The sequence below is a fragment of the Lissotriton helveticus genome, chromosome 8, assembly GCF_964261635.1.
Source record: "Lissotriton helveticus chromosome 8, aLisHel1.1, whole genome shotgun sequence".
NCBI lineage: Eukaryota > Metazoa > Chordata > Amphibia > Caudata > Salamandridae > Lissotriton > Lissotriton helveticus.
The window spans coordinates 1,325,233,353-1,325,252,844 of record NC_136069.1 but is presented as its reverse complement, the minus strand read 5'-3'; the positions used below and the strand labels follow the sequence as shown (position 1 = coordinate 1,325,252,844).

The 19,492-nt window shown below is 44.6% G+C and overlaps 1 protein-coding gene across 1 annotated transcript in view; it reads right to left on the bottom strand.

Moving 5' to 3' along the window:
* Window positions 1-14,410: 14,410 nt before the first annotated feature.
* The window catches only part of LOC144773341 (amine oxidase [flavin-containing] A-like), a 667,192-nt gene continuing 662,110 nt past the window's right edge, over window positions 14,411-19,492 (bottom strand). The window contains exon 15 of the mRNA XM_078658306.1: window positions 14,411-14,938. Within this exon, the coding sequence (XP_078514432.1) occupies window positions 14,783-14,938 (156 nt within the window). The 3' untranslated portion in view covers window positions 14,411-14,782. The remainder of the gene's footprint in view (window positions 14,939-19,492) is intronic.

The following is a 19,492-nucleotide window of genomic DNA, read 5'->3' as shown; positions in this document are numbered from 1 at the left end:
ACGCTGCCTTACCTGACGCACAGCGACGTAAACGTGGCGCATCCCTGCGAGTCATGTACAACGTGATCCATCTAAGGAGATGCGCCACGTTAAGGCCTGGGCCTGCGCCACAATGGGTGCGTTCCCACGCAAGGGGGGGGGGGGGGTGGCGGTCAGGCAGCTGTGCGCCTCGCAAAAGTGCCTGCGTGAAATCTACAAGATTTAACGCAGGCACTTCCGCGACGCTGCTATGTCAATTCTTTATGCCTGCTTGCTTGAAGCAGGCGTAAGGACTGATGCGGTATGTTGAGTATTGGGCAGCCCTGAGCATTGCTATAGTTGCATCGCGCCCGCGACGCGACTCTAGAGATGCGCCCCTCTTTTGTCACGAGATGCATCACGCATCTGCCTACCCTTGCGCCAGGGTTTGCCGCATTGTAATAGCGGCGCATCTGCCGTGACGCAAGGTTAGTTTTGCGTTACGCATTTGTTCTGGTGCACATCTGGAGATGTCCAGCTCAGAACTCGTAAGTATGCCCCTAAGTGTCAGATTAGCGCATCCCTGCAAAGTGTGCGGCACGCCAGCACCACCCATGGTGCGCCGTATTTACAATGCGGCACACCATGGTCCCAAAACGTCACCGAAGCGTTACGCATCGGTGCCGTAAAGGCGGCTCATTGATGGAGTTGCGTTGCAACGATGGCGCAGCTCCAGCAATGCTGCGTCAAGCCGTAAGTCTGCTTCATGCAGGCGCGGGGTTTCAGTGACGCATCATTGTCCTAAATGACTGATTGAAATTTTATATATTCCCCATAGCCACTTTTAGCATGCGTTCCTGCGCAGGAACGCCCTCCCTTGCGCTGGAACGCTCCCTAATGGCGCAGGGCTTTAGAATGGGATGCATCTCCCATATGCGTCACGTTGTTAATATACGCCACACCATGGCGCCTCTCTTGTTGTGGCGCTGCGTCACAAAATTGACGCAAGAATGGAGCAAAAGAGCTGCAAGGGGCTTGTAAATCTGCCCCTAAAATAGAGGCTCAGGTGCAGTCCTTCCTTTGTAGCCCTCATTTTGGATGAAATAGTTGGTTCTTGTTCTTTCTAAATGTTTGATTTGGTTGACAAGGACATCGGCAAGCAGCAATCATCAATGTTTTCTGTTCATTCTTTCATGTTGTACGTCAGGTCCGCCCAGGGGCAAGCGGACCGAAAAATCGGATGCAGTGGCTCCAAAGGAGGAGGATGCAGGCCAGGGCGGCGAGTGCTCCTTTGCTGGCCCCAGTAAGTTTTCATTTAAATATAGAGGACCTATTGTTGTCCAAGCGTTCCTAATTTAATTGTTTCGAAATAGTGTTTAGATAGGAGCAAAATCAATAATCCTACTGTTGCAGGGACAATTCTCCACAAACCGAACTATGGACACCAAAGACCAGAGTAATAATATTTCAGAGTGGCGTGTTTGGCACACTGTATAAACCTGGTAGTGTCAGCGGCACGGACTCCTCCTTGCAAAAATTGCAAAACTTTTCGCTCAGTCACTCTAGTCTGGAGGACCAAAAACCACAGAGTCTATTCAAGTTTAAAAGCTTTATTAAAAGTTTAAGTAAACACATATATTAAAATAAAGTTAGTTGGAAATGGAAAAGTGCTTGGTGTTGAGTTGATGAGTAATGGAACACATTTCTTGTGGTCGAGCCGAGATTTCACCTGGTTTGAAGTTGATGTTGCTCTTGTCCTTAGAAGTCCAGTTTCTGTCTGTTCAGAGAAAAATGGTGTGTTAAAATTAAGCAAGCATTCAACAATTGTGACAAAAAAGTGAAGCAAGACAACAGCCTTCCCTGGAAGGAGGGACATTTTTACTTTAGACTAGAGTAGACAGTCAATTAATTTTTCTGTTGTTTTCACATTTTTTCATTCATAGACCAAATACTAGTGAGTGGTGTAATCTAACATTCTTAAATCTACTTTGTAGGTGGAACATCTGGTGGCGGGGCCGGCTCGGATGTGGTGGTGATCATTGACACTGAGTCCGAGGATCAATCTGGGGAGGAGGCGGCGCTAGAGGAGTCGGACCAAGAAGTACAGACTGTGAGGAAGGAGACAGTGGCGGTGGCGAGTACAGGTAAGCTGAATGAATGAATGAAATGAGATTTATAAACGCGCAACTTAGCCCGAAGGCGTCAAGGCGCCTAACCAAAGGGAATCAAAAAAGGCAGATCCAGAGCTAGGGGTAGGCTTTGGCAAATAGCCACGTTTTGAGCATCTTCCTAAAGGCTTGCTTAGTGGGTAGGGATTTAATCTCAGTTGGCAGCGCATTCCACAGCTTGGGAGCCAAGGTTGAATCATGGTACTATCTGACTCTTAGATAGGATATGATGTGTATCCAGTGGTGGCCCAGTGACAAATTACAATATGGTAATTACAGCAGGCTGGGACCGACAGACAGATAGAGGCAGAGACAGAGAGAGAGGAAGACAGAAGGAGAGAGAGAGAGGGAGGGAGCCAGAGGGAGGATGAGGGAGGGAGACAGAGAGAGAGAGACAGCGAGGTAGAGGGAGACACAGGGAGACATAAAGAGGGAGACAGAGAGAGAGAGGGAAACAGACATATCGCCTGGGCTTCTGCCAGATCTCTTTCATATGAAAGAGCATCAAACCAAGGATACAAGTGAGTTGTGGGAAGGGAAATGGTGATTCAAGCGCCCCCCCTTGCCCCTCCCTGCGGACGCCCATGATACTGGCCTGAATAGTTTTGTACTGCGCTGGCTAGTTGCTAATTGTACTGTGACACAACTTCCTGCTGAATTATTTTGTGTTAATCATATTCTTAAAGAGCATTGGTTACATATTATGTCTTTCTTTCTTCATATAGTTGGCAGTACTAAAACCTCAAAACCGACGAGGAGTATGCTGGCTGTACTGGCCCGGCAACGGAGGCTGGAAGCAACTGTTGCCGAATATTGGCGGCTGGTGGAACTGGAGGGGGACGACACGCACTCCAGTGCATCAAATCTAACATCTACATCCTCCTCCGTGACCCCATGTTCTGCCGGTAAGCGCAGTGCTCCAGCGAACCGGAGCCGTGCTGGGAGACGCCACCGCCGAGCAGCAAAGGCTGCACCTCACAGTACTGTTAAGGCTCGCTTGCGCCGTGCACTCCGCAGAGTGTCCGACCTAGAGGCGGAGGTCCAGAAATGGAACGAGTATCAGAATGTGGTGGAGGGCCTCCGCTTAGATCACGCCACCCTCCAGGAGAAGTATGATGCCCTGGCCCTAAGGCATGATGCCCTGGAGGCCAAACTCAACACCTTGCATCCCTAGAGTGTCCCTTGCCCCTTTTTTAGAGACTTTTGGGGGGTGGGAATTGGGAGTTGGGTTTTTTGGGGACTTTTGAAGGACTATTTATTTGTTGGGGTTAGGGAGGGTCTTGCGGGAGATTATTTTGTTAGGGATATAAATATACTTTTTCAAACTTTATCTGAGCATACCTTTTTTTTACTACTTTTGAGCTTGGTGGGTGGTGGTTTTGCAGTAAGTTCATTTAACTGAACACTGTCATCGTGTTGGTTCACGTGCAATAGGCCAAATGTTTTCCAAAGTAAATGCCTGTCACAGAGTTTGTTAATTCAAGAGCCCTAGGACTTTACTACTAGTACCACTGTCACTCTCTCGCCTCTCCGAACACTCCATTATACTACCTCCCATCCAAACGCTTATCTTACCTGTAATTTGTGTTTGAGGGCTGGCTCCACCTGGAATTCACAGAGTCCTAAATCGTTCTGCAGCAGGGCCACAACTGGAGTTTCCCGGCGTGGATTTTCTGCAAAACAAAAGCAATCAACATTAGAAATGTGGCAGCGGTGCTCACACACCACAGAAACCTAGAAGCCCCACAGACAGCACCCCTAAGACAGGCAAGCGAGCAATAATAACGCCTAAACGTTCACGTGCAATAGGCCAAATGTTTTCCAAAGTAAATGCCTGTCACAGAGTTTGTTAATTCAAGAGCCCTAGGACTTTACTACTAGTACCACTGTCACTCTCTCGCCTCTCCGAACACTCCATTATACTACCTCCCATCCAAACGCTTATCTTACCTGTAATTTGTGTTTGAGGGCTGGCTCCACCTGGAATTCACAGAGTCCTAAAGCGTTCTGCAGCAGGGCCACAACTGGAGTTTCCGGGCGTGGATTTTCTGCAAAACAAAAGCAATCAACATTAGAAATGTGGCAGCGGTGCTCACACACCACAAAAACCTAGAAGCCCCACAGACAGCACCCCTAAGACAGGCAAGCGAGCAATAATAACGCCTAAACGTTCACGTGCAATAGGCCAAATGTTTTCCAAAGTAAATGCCTGTCACAGAGTTTGTTAATTCAAGAGCCCTAGGACTTTACTACTAGTACCACTGTCACTCTCTCGCCTCTCAGAACACTCCATTATACTACCTCCCATCCAAACACTTATCTTACCTGTAATTTGTGTTTGAGGGCTGGCTCCACCTGGAATTCACAGAGTCCTAAAGCGTTCTGCAGCAGGGCCACAACTGGCCAATTTCATCCCTAAATAGACCTTGCCAGCAATGGCCCAGCCAAGACCCGTAAACCCAAGCGCAAACAAGTTTGACAGTTGACACCCCCAAACAGCCAAAAATGCAAATCGGGGAAAAAAAGTCACACTTAGCAAAATGTATTTAAATGAGGACTCACTACTTCCAGTCCCTCTTTAGGGGACTCAACGTAAGTTTCTTCATTGTGCAGAATGAATCCAGGCATCAGCATTACGGGAAATGGATAGGATGAGTGGAGGAGGAGGATAGACGACCAGGACTGAGTTCTTGTCAACTAACTGTTGTGAACATGAGGAATGCTGCGGCATCAAAATCAAGACAGTTCTGCTGATGGGCTTGTTGTTGCTTTGATGGGGTGATTACAGTTTTGTTGTGAATGTGATGAAGCACTTGCTAAACAAAGAAAGACAGACACACAGGAATAAAAGTGAATAAGGAGGACTAAATTTACAGTTAATGAGTCATTGACTCATTTTCAGAACTCGCTGTCAGGGAAGCAGAACTCGTCCTCATACTCTGCTAATTCATCACTCGGTTGTACTTCTGGTAACTGAGGAGAACTTTCCTCAGGTAGGTCGGTGTCCTCTTCTTCCTGCGTGCATTCTCGTACTTTGTAATCTGGTGGTATGAAGTGCTGGTTCATCTTTATCACGGTGAGCCGCTCCACATTTGCGGGCAAGAGGCGGGACCTTTTGCAAGTCACAATGCCACCAGCAGAACTAAAAACACGTTCTGAAGACACGCTTGCGAGTGGGCAAGACAAGTAATTGATAGCCAGGTTGGTAAGCTCTCGCCATATTTTTCTTTTCCCATGCCAATACGCCAATGGGTCCTCAGTAATATTGACCGCTGTGGAGTCATCCAGATAGGCCTGCACCATTGAAATAATGTCCTCCCGCATTCCTGTACTTTGCACTTCTGTGTCCTTTCTGGGACAAGGAAACCCTAGCTCACTTAGCCAATCCACTTCAGACATATCGCCTGGGCCTGGTGCAGAATCTGATACGGTTGCTGGTGTGGTTAACGGCTTAGTGGAAAAGTCACTCACTTCTGCCAGAGGCACAGATGCAGAAGTGCTTTTTTGGGACGCCTGATGGCCTGCTGATTCACTAGTAGTACTGTCTTCTCGTACAGTTTCCTTCCGCTCTCTTTCAAAACGAATGGCTGACTGAGCTAGCCAACCTTTGTACTCTGTAACATCTGATGTTTCAAAAGGAATTATTACTTTGCCAAACAATGGCTTTTTGTAACGTGGATCCAGAATAGTAGCACAAATGTAGTGCTGTTGTTTCTTGATATTTACAAGCCGTTTATTGCTAACTAGGCGTTGTAATAATCTCTGCGCCAACTCATATGCTTCATTCTTTCCAGCATCTTTTAATTGTGAAGACACCACCTTGACTTGGTGCTCGAGCTTCAGCAACAATGGGATAGCTTTGCTCAAAGAACAGTCCTCCCTGCTGACGTCACGCGTGAAGACCTCAAAAGGACGAAGCATGTCTGTCAGGCTTTTAACTAGCTGCCATTGCTCCACCGCTAGCATCATTTCTGTCGTATCACCACCCAGGTTGTAGAAATACTCATTGAGTACTGGAAACAGCTCATGCAGACGCTCAAGCATGTAGAAGGTTGAGTTCCAACGTGTTGCCACCTCCTGGATAAGTGCTTTCACTGGCATACTACGTTCATTTTTGCTTGCGCCTCAGCTCCTTCCGGGCCTTAAACGAATGGTTAAAATGTGTGCATATTCTTCTGCAGATGGTCAGTATTTTGTCGACTGCAAGTTCTTTTTTCAAGAACTTTTGCACGACAAGGTTCATACAGTGCGCCAAACACGGCACTCTGAAATAGAAATCGTCCTCCATGGCCCTAACTACATTGCTGCCATTATCAGTAGAAACATAACCAACCTTGCATTTTCTTGGGGGCAGCCATTGCGAGACCTTTTTGTTAAAGTCATCCAAAATGTTGGCTGCAGTATGACTTTTCTCCATGCCAAACATGGCTAATGTTGCATGTTTACGAGCACCCTTAAAAATCTCGACCAAGTCACCACCTGCATTTATCTGTTTTGTAACCCCTGAAAAAGAGACCCAGTGTGCAGTGATGCACATGTAATCAAGGGCTTGGCAACTGGTCCACATGTCGGTTGTCAGGTGTATAGTGTGAACAGCACTCTTCTGCAAAGCAGCCCCAACCAACTCAAGCACCTCTTTATATAGTGCTGGAACAGCAACCCTGGCAAAATAGAACCGGCTAGGAACCTTCCATTTAGGGGCCAGTGTTGCCATGAGTTCAAGGAAACCCACACCTTCGACAAACGAAAAAGGGAGAAGGTCCACCGCTAGCATTTTAGCTAGCTTAGTGTTATACAGGCGTACAATTGGGTGGTTGCGTTGAAATTGCACATCTGAGGAGAACATGGCTGAAATGGTGTGCTGGACAAATTTACGGGATGATGCTGATGCCTTCTTCGACCCACTTCTGATCAGTGTTGACATTTTCCGCATTGGTGTGTCTCCCAGACTCTCAGTGTGCCTCCTATGTGTTCCGGAGGGTGTGGTGCTGCCAGGGGTACTGGGTGCAACCGGACACATGTCTGACGCTTCTTCTACCTCCCCGTCATCTTCAGATGAAACACCTAGTATGGGTATATTTTGGCCACTTGCCCTTTGGGATTGCTTTCCCTTGATGTTTGCTAGGTGCGCAAACCATTCGACAGCGTGCCTTCTTTCAAGATGACCTATCTGGCCTCCGGTTCCATAGTTGGTACCAGTCTTACCACGGCTAACGCTAGTCTTACAAATGCAACAAACGGCTATGTTATCATACTTTGCATGGACACTAAAAAAGTTCCAAACTGGGGACTTGAAACCTCTGGTTTTGGCGCACGAGATGATACTGCCAATGCCAGATGAAGCAGTGGTGGATGAGCCTTGCAGACATCTACTGGGTTGTGCAATTATTTCAGCAACCCTACTTGAGGGAGTCGAGCTGGATGGAGTTCCCCTTTGGGGAGAAAATATGGGAGCTGTAGGTTTTGTTGAACTTGTTGTACTACTTGACTGCATTGGTGGTGCTACCAGTGGCACGTCGCCAGGGTCACGCTCAGCCTGACGTCGGGATAGGGTATAAATGTCTGTCTGCTGCATGGCCGGTGTGGCTGGAATGACGTGTGTGATGACTAGGTCATTGCTGTCATCCTGTTCATCAACATCAGAATGAACCACTTCATCAAGTCCGACGTTCGGATCCATAAGTATGAGCTTTCCAGGGCCCTTCCTTTTAACATTTGATACCTTTCGCAGCTCATGGTGTGCCTCCCTCTCAGACGTCGGAGATGGGTGCCAATCTAGATCCAGATCATCATCTGATGGAGCGGGGCTTGAAGAGGAACTTCTACACACACTCCTTGATCTTTTCTTTGGTGGGGAGCTGGGAGAAAATGAATCATCAGGAGGAGTGCCTTCGTCTTCCTGACATGATACCCCGGCTCCAAAGTCAATTTCCTCCTGTGCCCCTACTTCTGGAAGAACAACCATTGTGGGCACTTGCACCGCTCCATGCGCCGCTACATGGGCCTCTTCACTGATCGCTACTTGCAACTCTCCATGGACCTCTCCTTCTCGGCCTTCTCCTTCTCGGCCAGCTCCTTCTCGGCCAGCTCCTTCTCGGACAGCTCCTTCTGGGACAGCTCCTTCTCGGACAGCTCCTTCTCGGACAGCTCCTTGCGCATGTACTTGTGCTTGTACTAGTAACCCATACAGTTGTTGTTGCGGCTTTGGTTGTTGAATAGTACTTGTGAGATGAGTTACAACCTGTGTTGATGGTGTGCTGCTACTTTCTTGCGATGAGCCAACATCACTGGTCGTTGGTGATGTAACCACTAAACAGGCTACCTGTCCAGCACTCATGGTGGGCCTTTGTTTTCCCCACAAAAATGTTGTGGTGGTGCCACCAGTCTCCTTGGTAAGTGGTGCCACTTGCTTCTTCTTCTCCTTAGTAGAGACATCTTTCTTGCTAGAGGACCTACGGGCACCTCTTTTTGGAGCCATCTTCTTCAGATGTCGGAACAACAGGCCGCAGCAGGACTTCTTCCTGGCACTGATGCTCAACGATGATGCGGATTTATTGACTTTATGCACCTACAAGCAAACGAAGACAGAGGAACATCAGTAAATATATGTTGCATATGTAGCACTTCAATAAATAGTTTGCAAGTAGGCATTTATGAATACACTCGTGCACACCACACAATATGGAAATTTCAAAATTAAGAATTGCAAAATTTTTGGGAAACAGGAATTTAACATTGATCCAAGAGAGCACACACAGAGAGGGTTATAGTTTCATGTACCACTGACTCCCCCTGGGCACAATGGGTGAAAGCAAGGCAAAATGGGTGCAGGCCTATGGCACAAAGCTCACTGCCTGCCTTCAAAATGGCCGCTTGACCCCTATACACATGGCCAGGACCATGCCTCAAACTGGCCACCACCAACATAGCCAGCCCCCAACCCCTACTCCAAAAAGTCAAAAAACACAACACAAATCAAATCACCACAATCCAATGCCATTCATGAAGTTTCAGAAGGCTTATGCTGCCTGCTGGTGGTTTCTGGTGCAAAATTGCAATTTTTACAATTTCGCGAGTGCGAGATTGTTGCTTCACGGCGCGAACGTGCCGAAAAACCAGCAAAATCCGCGAACAGACCGATTCTGGGCCCCCTGGCCATAATGGATGAAATCAGAGCACACTGGGTGCAGGCCTATGGCACAAAGCACACAAACTGGCTTAAAAATGGCCCATAGACCCCCACCCACACGGGACCAGGCAATAAAATGGCCCCCACCCACATAACAAGCCCCCAACACCACCCCAAAAAGTCGTAAAACACACAAAAATCACCACAATCCAATGCCATCCATGCCCTGGCCAGAATCATGTTAAAAATAAATTTCAACAAAACAGTTGTATCATGCATGCACCCATAACTAAGCCTGGTGGTTTTCAATTCATGTGCAGAATTGTAATTTTTACAATTTCGCGAGTGCGAGATTGTTGCTGCGCGGGACGCGAGCAGTGCGAACACAAGCAAAAAAATCCTCAGCTCGCGAACTTGCAGATTTCCCCCCCTAAAAAGTCGAAAAACAAGCAACACACACAAAAATCACCACAAACAAACAACATCAACTTACTTCCTTGTGAAATAAAATTTCGAATCCAAAAGTAATCCAAAAGGCCTCAAATCCAAATATCCAGCAGCATCCACAAAAAGTAATCCTTCCCAGTCAAGATCGAAATCAAAGTGGCCAGGAAATGGACTAAGCAATGGGAGGAGCTTGCTGGACAGGAACAGGAAGTTGGAGACTGGGGCACTTCCTTCACCCCACCCCTATGGGAGGAGCTTGCTGGACAGGAACAGGAAGTTGGAGACTGGGCCACTTCCTTCACCCCTCCCCAATTGGACCGCGAGCAGTGCGAACACAAGCAAAAAATCCGCTTCGCACGGATTTGCGTATTTTCGCCACATCCGCGAGAGTTCGCGGATTGCGGATTTGCCGAAAATCCGAAAAATCCGCGAGCGGAACGGATTTTGCGCCCATGCTTAAACAAAGCATCCACCTAAACCTTCCCGAGCACCCCCACATAAGTACAATATCCCGATCACCCTTCAGAGCCCAAGTGCCCCCGTCACCAAAACAGTCTTGACAGAGCTGCGCTGTATGCTTCACAACTGCAGATCTACAGTAAAACACAAACTTGAAATCTCCGATACCATCACCCTTCACAAACTTGACATGCTCTTCCTCACAGAGACCTGGTTCAAAGATACCTCTCACTCGATGTTTGATCTCCTATTACCCACAGGTTATTCAATTTTTAGGAATGACAGAACTGACAACACGGGGGGAGGTGTTGCAGTCATCTTTAGAAACGCCCTCCAACTTAAGGCTTCTCCAATCAGTTCCTCCCTCACCTTTGAATGCCTTTCTCTTGAGCTTCAATTGAAACACCGTTCACCGCTCAGATTCCATATCATTTACCGCCCGCCTCGTAGTGGCCCTTCATTTATAGAAGATCTCACTGACTTCATCAGCGACCAATACACACAAAGTGACAATCAGACCTTCGTGGGTGACTTCAATCTCCACTGGTGCGTACCACAAGACTCCTCTGCGAACTCTCTGGCCACCTTCCTCTCTACAAACGATCTTATCCAACACTGCATTGAACCAACCCACTCTAAGGGCGCAATCCTGGACCTTGTTATTTCTAAAGCAGGCATGCTTTCTACCACTACCCCAATTCATGTAGATTGGTCTGACCACCACCTCATCCCATTCTCTCTTCAACTTTCACACTCTATAACTCTTGGCCAACCCAAGAGGGCCATCTCCTGGTTCCGTGATGCCAAAAATATTGATGTCGGTCCCCTCTGTGAGTCAGCTTTGCTATCACTTCCAAGGCTAGACCCGAACATAGCTGTTGACGACCTCACCTCCCAATGCCTCACAGTTCTTGCAGCTGAAATTAATAACGTCGCTCCACTCAAAAGCAAAAGGATAAGGCCCACTCCCTCAGCACCTTGGTTCAACAAATCCCTTTATGAGGAAAGGAAGCAGCTAAGATTCCTGGAGAAGCAATGGAGGCAAGTGCCCTCCACAGACAATTTAGCCATGCTTCGCACAGCAAGATCCAAGTACCACAAGCATATCTTCCTTGAGAAAGCGGCGCACTTCAAAACCCTCCTTGACTCCGCAAAAAATAGACCCAAAAAACTATTCGATCTCATCAAGATTCCGAGCTGCTCTCCCCCATCCTCCGAGGTGGAGGATTCTACTAAGAGAGCAGTGGATTTCGCTATTTTCTTCGATGAAAAAGTGAAATCACTTGTGGATCAGGTCACTCATCCTACACCTCCAGAGGAGCGCAAATCCGTAGCGATTTGGCAGAGCTTTGACCCCATATCTGAAGATGCCCTTCTCAAGTGCATACGCGAAACAAAGCCCTCCAACCATTCTCTTGACCCTATCCCCAGTGCCATTGCCTTTGACTTCTATACCCATTCCCTTTCCTATTGGACCACTCTGATCAACCTCTCCCTCTAGCAAGGCTCCCTGCCTGTCTCCTTCAAAATTGGGCAGGTCACCCCTCTGCTTAAAAAGCCCACTGCTGATGCGAAGGACCTCAACAACTTCCGCCCCATCACTAACCTTCCCTTTCTTGCGAAGATCACAGAAAGATGTGTAGCTAAACAACTCTCTCGTCATATCAAGGACAATGATCTTCTTGACAATTGTCAGTCCGGCTTCATCCAAAACTGCAGCACTGAAACAGCCCTACTGCAAGTGGTTGATGATGCGCTGAGGATACACGACTCAGGGGGGTCCTGTCTGCTAATTCTCCTTGACCTTTCTGCAGCCTTTGACACTGTCAATCACAACACCCTCCTCAATATCCTTCAACAGAGAATGGGCATGGAGGGCACTGTGCTTAAATGGTTTGCATCCTTCCTCTCTGACAGATCTCAAATGATCAAAATAGAGTACAATCTTTCTTCTCCTGTGGCGGTGGGCCAAGGTGTTCCCCAAGGCTCTATACTTGCACCCACATTGTTCAATCTCTACTTAGAGCCACTGGGAAACCTCCTAAGCAAATCCGGGATTCACTATCATCTCTATGCAGACGACACTCAACTCTACCTCAAGGTTGCCTCCACTCATGATCTCTCCATCCTAAGCTCTACTCTTGACTCCATCCAAAACTGGATGGCAACTCATCAATTGATTCTGAATCCCTCCAAAACTGAATTCCTCCTCTTCTCCTCCTCACTCTCTCCTCCCCCGGTTCAATCATGGATGGATCAGATGCATCTACTAAACAATAAACCCATCATTGTCGACAGCGCAAAATCCCTTGGTGTCATTCTAGACAAAAAACTCAATCTAACTCCCCACATCAATTCTATTGCAAAATCTGCTCGTTACCAACTGCGCCTTCTTTGGGGAATCCAACGCTTCTTCCCGGAGCAGGACCTTATAACCCTGGTGCAATCGCTGGTCCTCTCCAGACTAGACTACTGCAATTCTCTTCTTACTGGCTTCCCCAAATCTCACCTGTCCCCACTTAAGTCTGTTTTCCATTCAGCAGCTCGCTTCATTTATGGGGCCAAAAGAAGCGATCACATCACACCGATGTTATCCACCCTCCGCTGGCTTCCCTTCGAGGCTAGAGCTATCTACAAGATCGCTTGTATCACCCACAAAGCCTTGCACTCCTCCTCTCCTCGCTACCTGGCGAATAAACTGAAACTCTCTGGAGGCTCTAGACCTTCACGCAATGCAGAGAATCTACTGCTTGAACCTCCCACTTTCAAGAAGGAGAGAACAATGGCCCAATCCTTTTCTGGCAACGCAGTGAGAATCTGGAACTCTTTTCCGCCTCAGCTCCGGACCACCGCCTCCTCCCAGGCCTTCAAAAGGGACCTCAAAGTTCTCCTCCTCCAGAGACACTTCCAAAAGTAATTCACGTCCTCATGTTATTGGAGGAAGCCTTCCCACTACTGAAAATTTCTACTTTCCATGACCATGGAAGTGCCTTCCCAGTGTGTTCTTGTGGTTGGAGTGTCTGCCTTTTTGCAGTATTTTCCATGTACTTGTGTTTGGTGCCCTTTTGTAACATGCACACACCACTTTGCCCTTGTATCATACGGTTTGCTACCTCTCACATGTTTCTACCTTTGATACTTGCACAAGTGCCACCTTTGCCTACGTAACGCTTGTTTTTGTGCCTGAGTGTCTAGCACCTATTGCAGTATTATACCTCAAAATATACTTTGTTTTCTCTTGTAACTGCACACTTGTCACTTTTTCCTCTTGTGCACTTTTTACTACCTCATGTATTTTTGGTTGCTCACAATTTTTACTACCTCATGTATTTTGTTTGCTCACAATTGTCACTATTACCTTATGTAACGTAACGTATGCTTTTGTAATCTGTTCTTGTGTAATGTTTCTCATTATGTTTCATTTCTGTTCCTATTGTGAAGCGCTCTGACGCCTTCGGGTAAAGTCCGCGCTATATAAAAATGCATAAATAAATAAATAAATAAGAGTTACATGCTGTAAGAGACATATATCATCTTTGCTGGTAGGTCTTTTATGTTAAGAGTGCATGGTTGAAAGAAAAACAACTTTCGGCTTTAAAACATAACGCAATGAGTGGGATCATCTGTGCTACAAAGACTATATTACTACCTTATAATAGTGAGAGTTTAAGAAAAATAATTATCCTCTAAACTCATGACTTGCAGTTTGTAAGCAGCTCCTTGATGCTGATCCACAGCTCATTGTGCTATAATTGCAAGTAACAAATAGATAACTTTGTTAAAAGAGTAACCCACTCACCTATCTACATAAAGTAAACATCTGTTATCTGAACTTTGCACAAGATGATTTGCAGAAGACACATTAAACTTCAATACTATTTTAGGTGTCAAAATTGTAGCTAGTATTTTAGGAGTCAAAACTGTAGCAAGACAAAAGACAGTGTTAAGTTACCATTGTTTTTATACCCCTGCGATTGCTGGGCCCACAAAGATCTCTGCAGGAGGTGCCCTAACCCCCTAAGATATTTTAGAATGTAGCCTCTGTGACCAAATAGGCCAAAACAGGTTTACTTTCACATTTGTCCCCCAATTCATGGGTTCCCGGAGTAATGTCCTACCTGTTTCCAATATCAGCACATGGCTGGGGGAACATTTTGGAAAAGCACATTTTTGAGACTGACAACAATCAATGTTAAGCCATTCAAATCCATGCTGGGTAAGCTAGACACAAGAACACACTATTCATTGATTACTGATGATGCACAGACAATTTATTTATTAATAAACACAGCACAAAAAGTTAATTTGTTCAATGTTGGCCTCCTGTAGTGTGCAGTCACTGATCCCTTTGAGTTTTTTGCTCTTAAAATGTTCACACTCTATTAAGAGGAATGAAACAAATGTATTAAAATCTGAAGAAAATTATCCTTTGATACATAACTTGAAAGCAAAGTTAACTTTGATTTACTTATTACGTTCCACCCAAACATTCAGACACACGCAATTGTCTTCAACACTGATTACCAAAACACAAGGTATTTTACGTAGGCTGCATCATTTAAAGTGGATAGGTGCTAGTTGAAACTTCAGACCTTGCTGTGCAGCAAACCAAGCAGCGTGTTCAGTTCCTAACCAATAGTCCCCTTTTGTGAGCTATGAGTCCAGCAACGACAGCCGACGTCACAACAAAAGAAAATCCACAGAACTTCATTAGGCCCTGAACCGACGGAAGGTTCCTCTCCCAAAATGTTGTAGGGAACGGCAGCGCCGGCACGTCCTGAGAAAAAATAGCTACCATTAGAAATCAATTCATCTGACTGAAAAATTATTCTTTACTACTGTAGCTCTCTGGGTTTTAATCTGTTTTCTAATAAACATGAAAAATAGGACCATTTTGGTTTAACTTAGTATATATATGTGAAGAGCCGCACAAGCAGGGTGTTGCCACAGACTGGAAACATCTTGGCGGGAATGCTTTGGCTTGCATTCAGATGTCAGGATGCAGGTGGCATTAGCAGTTTGACATTCTGTCTGTCACTTTGCATGGGGATTTCTCAAATGCTCTGGCAGGTGTTGGGTGCTATTCGGATCCCTCCAAATTGATATCCTTAGTGGGTCAATAATTGTGCAATAGGTTTAACTTAGGTCTGTTGTATTGATGAAGTGCAAGAGTGGATGCACAAGGTACTCTACTGGGTGGTTGGTATAATTCTTCATTACGGTCCCTGTGTTGGAATAGTACTCAACTCAGTGTCCTATATTAGAAAGAACTCAATCTCCCCCCACCTAAAGAACCTGCACTGGTTACCCATGATCAGGCGCATTGAATTCAACTCCCTGACTCTGGTAATGAGAGCAACCAGGGGACTGGGCCCGGTTTATCTGAGAAACAGGCTCCAACATTACTGTCACGCCCGAACCATCTATGTCTCCTTGACTCTCCCCGCTTTCGCAAGGCAAGGACTGGCGGTAGAGCTTTTGCGGTCAGGACCGCTAAACTCTGGAACACCCTGTCACTATCGATCCGCTTATCAGAGACAAAGCTCACCGTCTGTCATGCCCTCAAAACCTGGCTTTTCAACTACATCTAGCTTCTTCCCTTTCCCTTCTAATCAGTCGACTGCCTCAGCACCGGGACACCACCATAGGGAGTAGCTGTGGACTTTTCAAACTTCAATAATAATAATAATATTAATAATAACCCAACTGGAGGTCCTAGTATGCCACCAAAGGTTTTGTGTTTAAATAAAATTCTACCCAAGGTTCTAGGTCAAGCGTTACAAGTGCTGGTTACACTACGTAAGGCTTTCCATTTCAATCAGACAGCATGTGAGCAAGAGCAAGACCTGTATGGCCGAAATGCATCATATCTTTCTTTGTCTGAAACAAATAAAGCTAAAACAGAAGTGCTTGTGGACAGGTGGAGGGACAGAGTATCGTGGGTATCTATCTATCTATCTATCTATCTATCTATCTATCTATCTATCTATCTATCTATCTATCATATATATTGTTAAGGGGTGTTATAGTTAGCTGGACATTTCACTGGTACAAAACCATTGAAATTCCTCCGTTATAGTTAGTTCTGCTAACTATAACTCGTGCGCCCACAATGCACTGCTGATGACATCACATATTACATCACTCATGACATGGTCAGTGACATTACTCATGACATCACTGATGACATCTCAAATGACATCACTGATGACATCACTGATGACATCATCCAGTAAATGTGTGTTTTTCTGAAAATTAAATATGTTTTATATATGTATATCTCAAGGTCGATGGAACAATAAATGGGTATATAAGTGTCTAAATGGATGATTTGTTTTGTAAAATTGATTGTATAACGGATTGATTAAGTGTATCTTAGTGAATACATGGGTTAGTGAGTAATGTTTGAATATGTAAATATCTGTATCAGTCTCTCACTTTGTGTATAAGTGACTGCATGGGTTGGTGAGGAGCTACATGAGTGTCTATATGGGTTATTACTTGGTTTTTCGAGTATCAGTATGAGTGTCTGAGTGTCTGTATGGTTCAGTGGGGGCTATTAGTTAGTGCATAGATGCGTGAATGAGTGTGTCACTGTTTGTATGTGTTGAAGACAGTATGTGTGCAGGACTGCATGGGTGTGTTAGTGAGTGAATGACTGTCTAAATAGTGTCTTTATAAGTAACTTCATATATTTTAAACTAGTAAATGTGAGTCTTGGTGTATATACGTGAGTATATGTGAGAGTGAGAGATTGGAAGAGTTCCTGTATGAATAAGTATGTGTTTCTAAAAGTGATTGTTTAAAAGACTAAGTATGTGTAAGTTTCTGTAGAAGTAACTGGTGGTGTGTGTATTACTGTATATGCAAGTAAATGGATGTTTAATTCTTTATTAACATGAGTGACTATGTGTGTGAGTAACTCTATGGATGAGTGGCGGTGTGTAACAGGATGTATAGGTGTATGAATACATATGGTGAGTGAGTACATGTATGAGTGACTGTATAAGACTGATGGTGAATGAGTGGATGTGTATGAAGATCTTGGAATTACTGAATAGATTGTTGTAACTAGTATTGGTATGTCCATTGTTTTGAACGTTTTAGTTTCTATTTTTGAATGTATGTATCAACGGTTATATTAGGGTGAGAGGAGGTCTGCCACTCTATCACAAGGATGATGTAAACAGTGATGTCATTTGAGATGTCATCAGTGATGTCATGAGTGATGTCACTGACCATGTCATGAGTGATCTAATATGTGACAGTCATCAGCATAGCGGACGTGTGAGTTATAGTTAGCAGAACTAACTATAACGGAGAAATTTCAATGGTTTTGTACGAGTGAAATGTCCAGCTAACTAAAACACCACTAAAACCTATGGTTTTTTCAGTGAATTTCTAAAGTTTTTTAAATGCTAATTCCTAACTATAACATGTCTGAAACCTATGGTTTTTTCAGTGACTTTTGAAGGTTTTTTAAATGCTAATTCCTAACTATAACATGTCTGAAACCTAGGGATTTTTCAGTGTCTTTCAAAGGTTTTGTAAATGACAATTTTTAAATGTATTAATTGTTATATTTTTTTTATACTGATTTACTTCATTTTAAAAAAATACTTTATTTTTAGACATTTTATTTTTTAAATTACATTATAGTTACATTATATATTACATTACAAAATATAATTTCTCAGAATGAATTACTTTCATTTAAATACTTTGCAAATAGGCAATAGACTTTTAAGTACAGTAGTTACAGTTGTTGCAATGGGCAACTTAATTTTAAACATGATGCAACATTGAGCTCAATGGGAATTTATAGTTAAATGCAATTAATTATGTTATGGATTACTGCTTTAACTACAGGACTGGATCCTAGATTCAGTCCTGGGACATCTCGTGTAAACAGTTGAGTAAAATAGTTTTGATTACAGTAGTGATTTTTAAGGAATATTATTGTATTTTAAAAGTTGACACTTAGAACCTTTTTCACATAGAATCACCAATGATATACTATGGGAGGAAATTTACTTAGCAGGTAAGTAGTGTTCTCTTTACTTTTTCTTACTCAGTAGTGGATCCTGGATCCAGCACTAGTGCATCTCCTGTAAGCAGTTGAAAGAATGTGTTTAAGTTATACAGGCGATTTTTAAGGAATATTTGTAGTTTGTGAAAATCGACACTTAGAAACTTTTCTGATGAAAACCAGACAATGGATTCCTATGGAAGGAAATACAAGTTACAGGTAAGTACGGTTAGAATTACTTTTCATGGTCAATGCTGGGCTAAAAGGTGCAGCACTGGGTTCTCTCCTGATAACAGGTGAGTAAATCGGAATTCGTTGTTCGGATGATTTTAGGTGAATATTTTAAAGGTCCAAAACTCCACACTCAGAAGAATTTCCAAGTGAAATTAGTCAATGTTAGCCTATGGAAAGAAATTCAAGTTACTGGTAAGTACGGTTAGAATTACTTTTCAGGATCAGTACTGGGCTCAAAGATGCAGCACTGAGGTCTCTCCTGATAAAAGGTGCGTAAATCGGAATTCATAGTTCGGCTGATTTTAGAGGAATATTTTAAAGTTCCAAAACTCCACACTTAGAAGAATGTGTTTAAGTTATACAGGCGATTTTTAAGGAATATTTGTAGTTTGTGAAAATCGACACTTAGAAACTTTTCTGATGATGACAACCAGACAATGGATTCCTATAGAAGGAAATACAAGTTACGGAAAAGTACGGTTAGAATTACTTTTCATGGTCAGTGCTGGGCTAAAAGATGCAGCACTGGGTTCTCTCCTGATAACAGGTGAGTAAATCGGAATTCGTTGTTCGGATGATTTTAGGTGAATATTTTAAAGGTCCAAAACTCCACACTTAGAAGAATTTCCAAGTGAAATTTGTCAATGTTAGCCTATGGAAAGAAATTCAAGTTACTGGTAAGTACGGTTACAATTACTTTTCAGGATAATGCTGGGCCCAAAGATGCAGCACTGAGGTCTCTCCTGATAACAGGTGAGTAAATCGGAACTCGTAGTTCAGCTGATTTTACTTCGGTCCAGTATATATAGAGCCACTTTCCTACACCATCCCCTCCCTTCACAACTGTGCAAACACGCCCTGTGGCGCGTTTTAGTTTGGGGAAATAATTCCCCTTCAATTCTGAGGGTCTCTAGGGTCCAACTAGCCCACTAGGTACATCCAGTAAGCGCCACAGAGCTGCGTAGCAGAGATATGTAAAAAGGGACACAGCCTAGACCACCTCTCTGCAACGCAGAGAAATGGCGCTTACTGGTAGCACCTGGTGGGCTAGTTGGCGCCCAGGGTCCC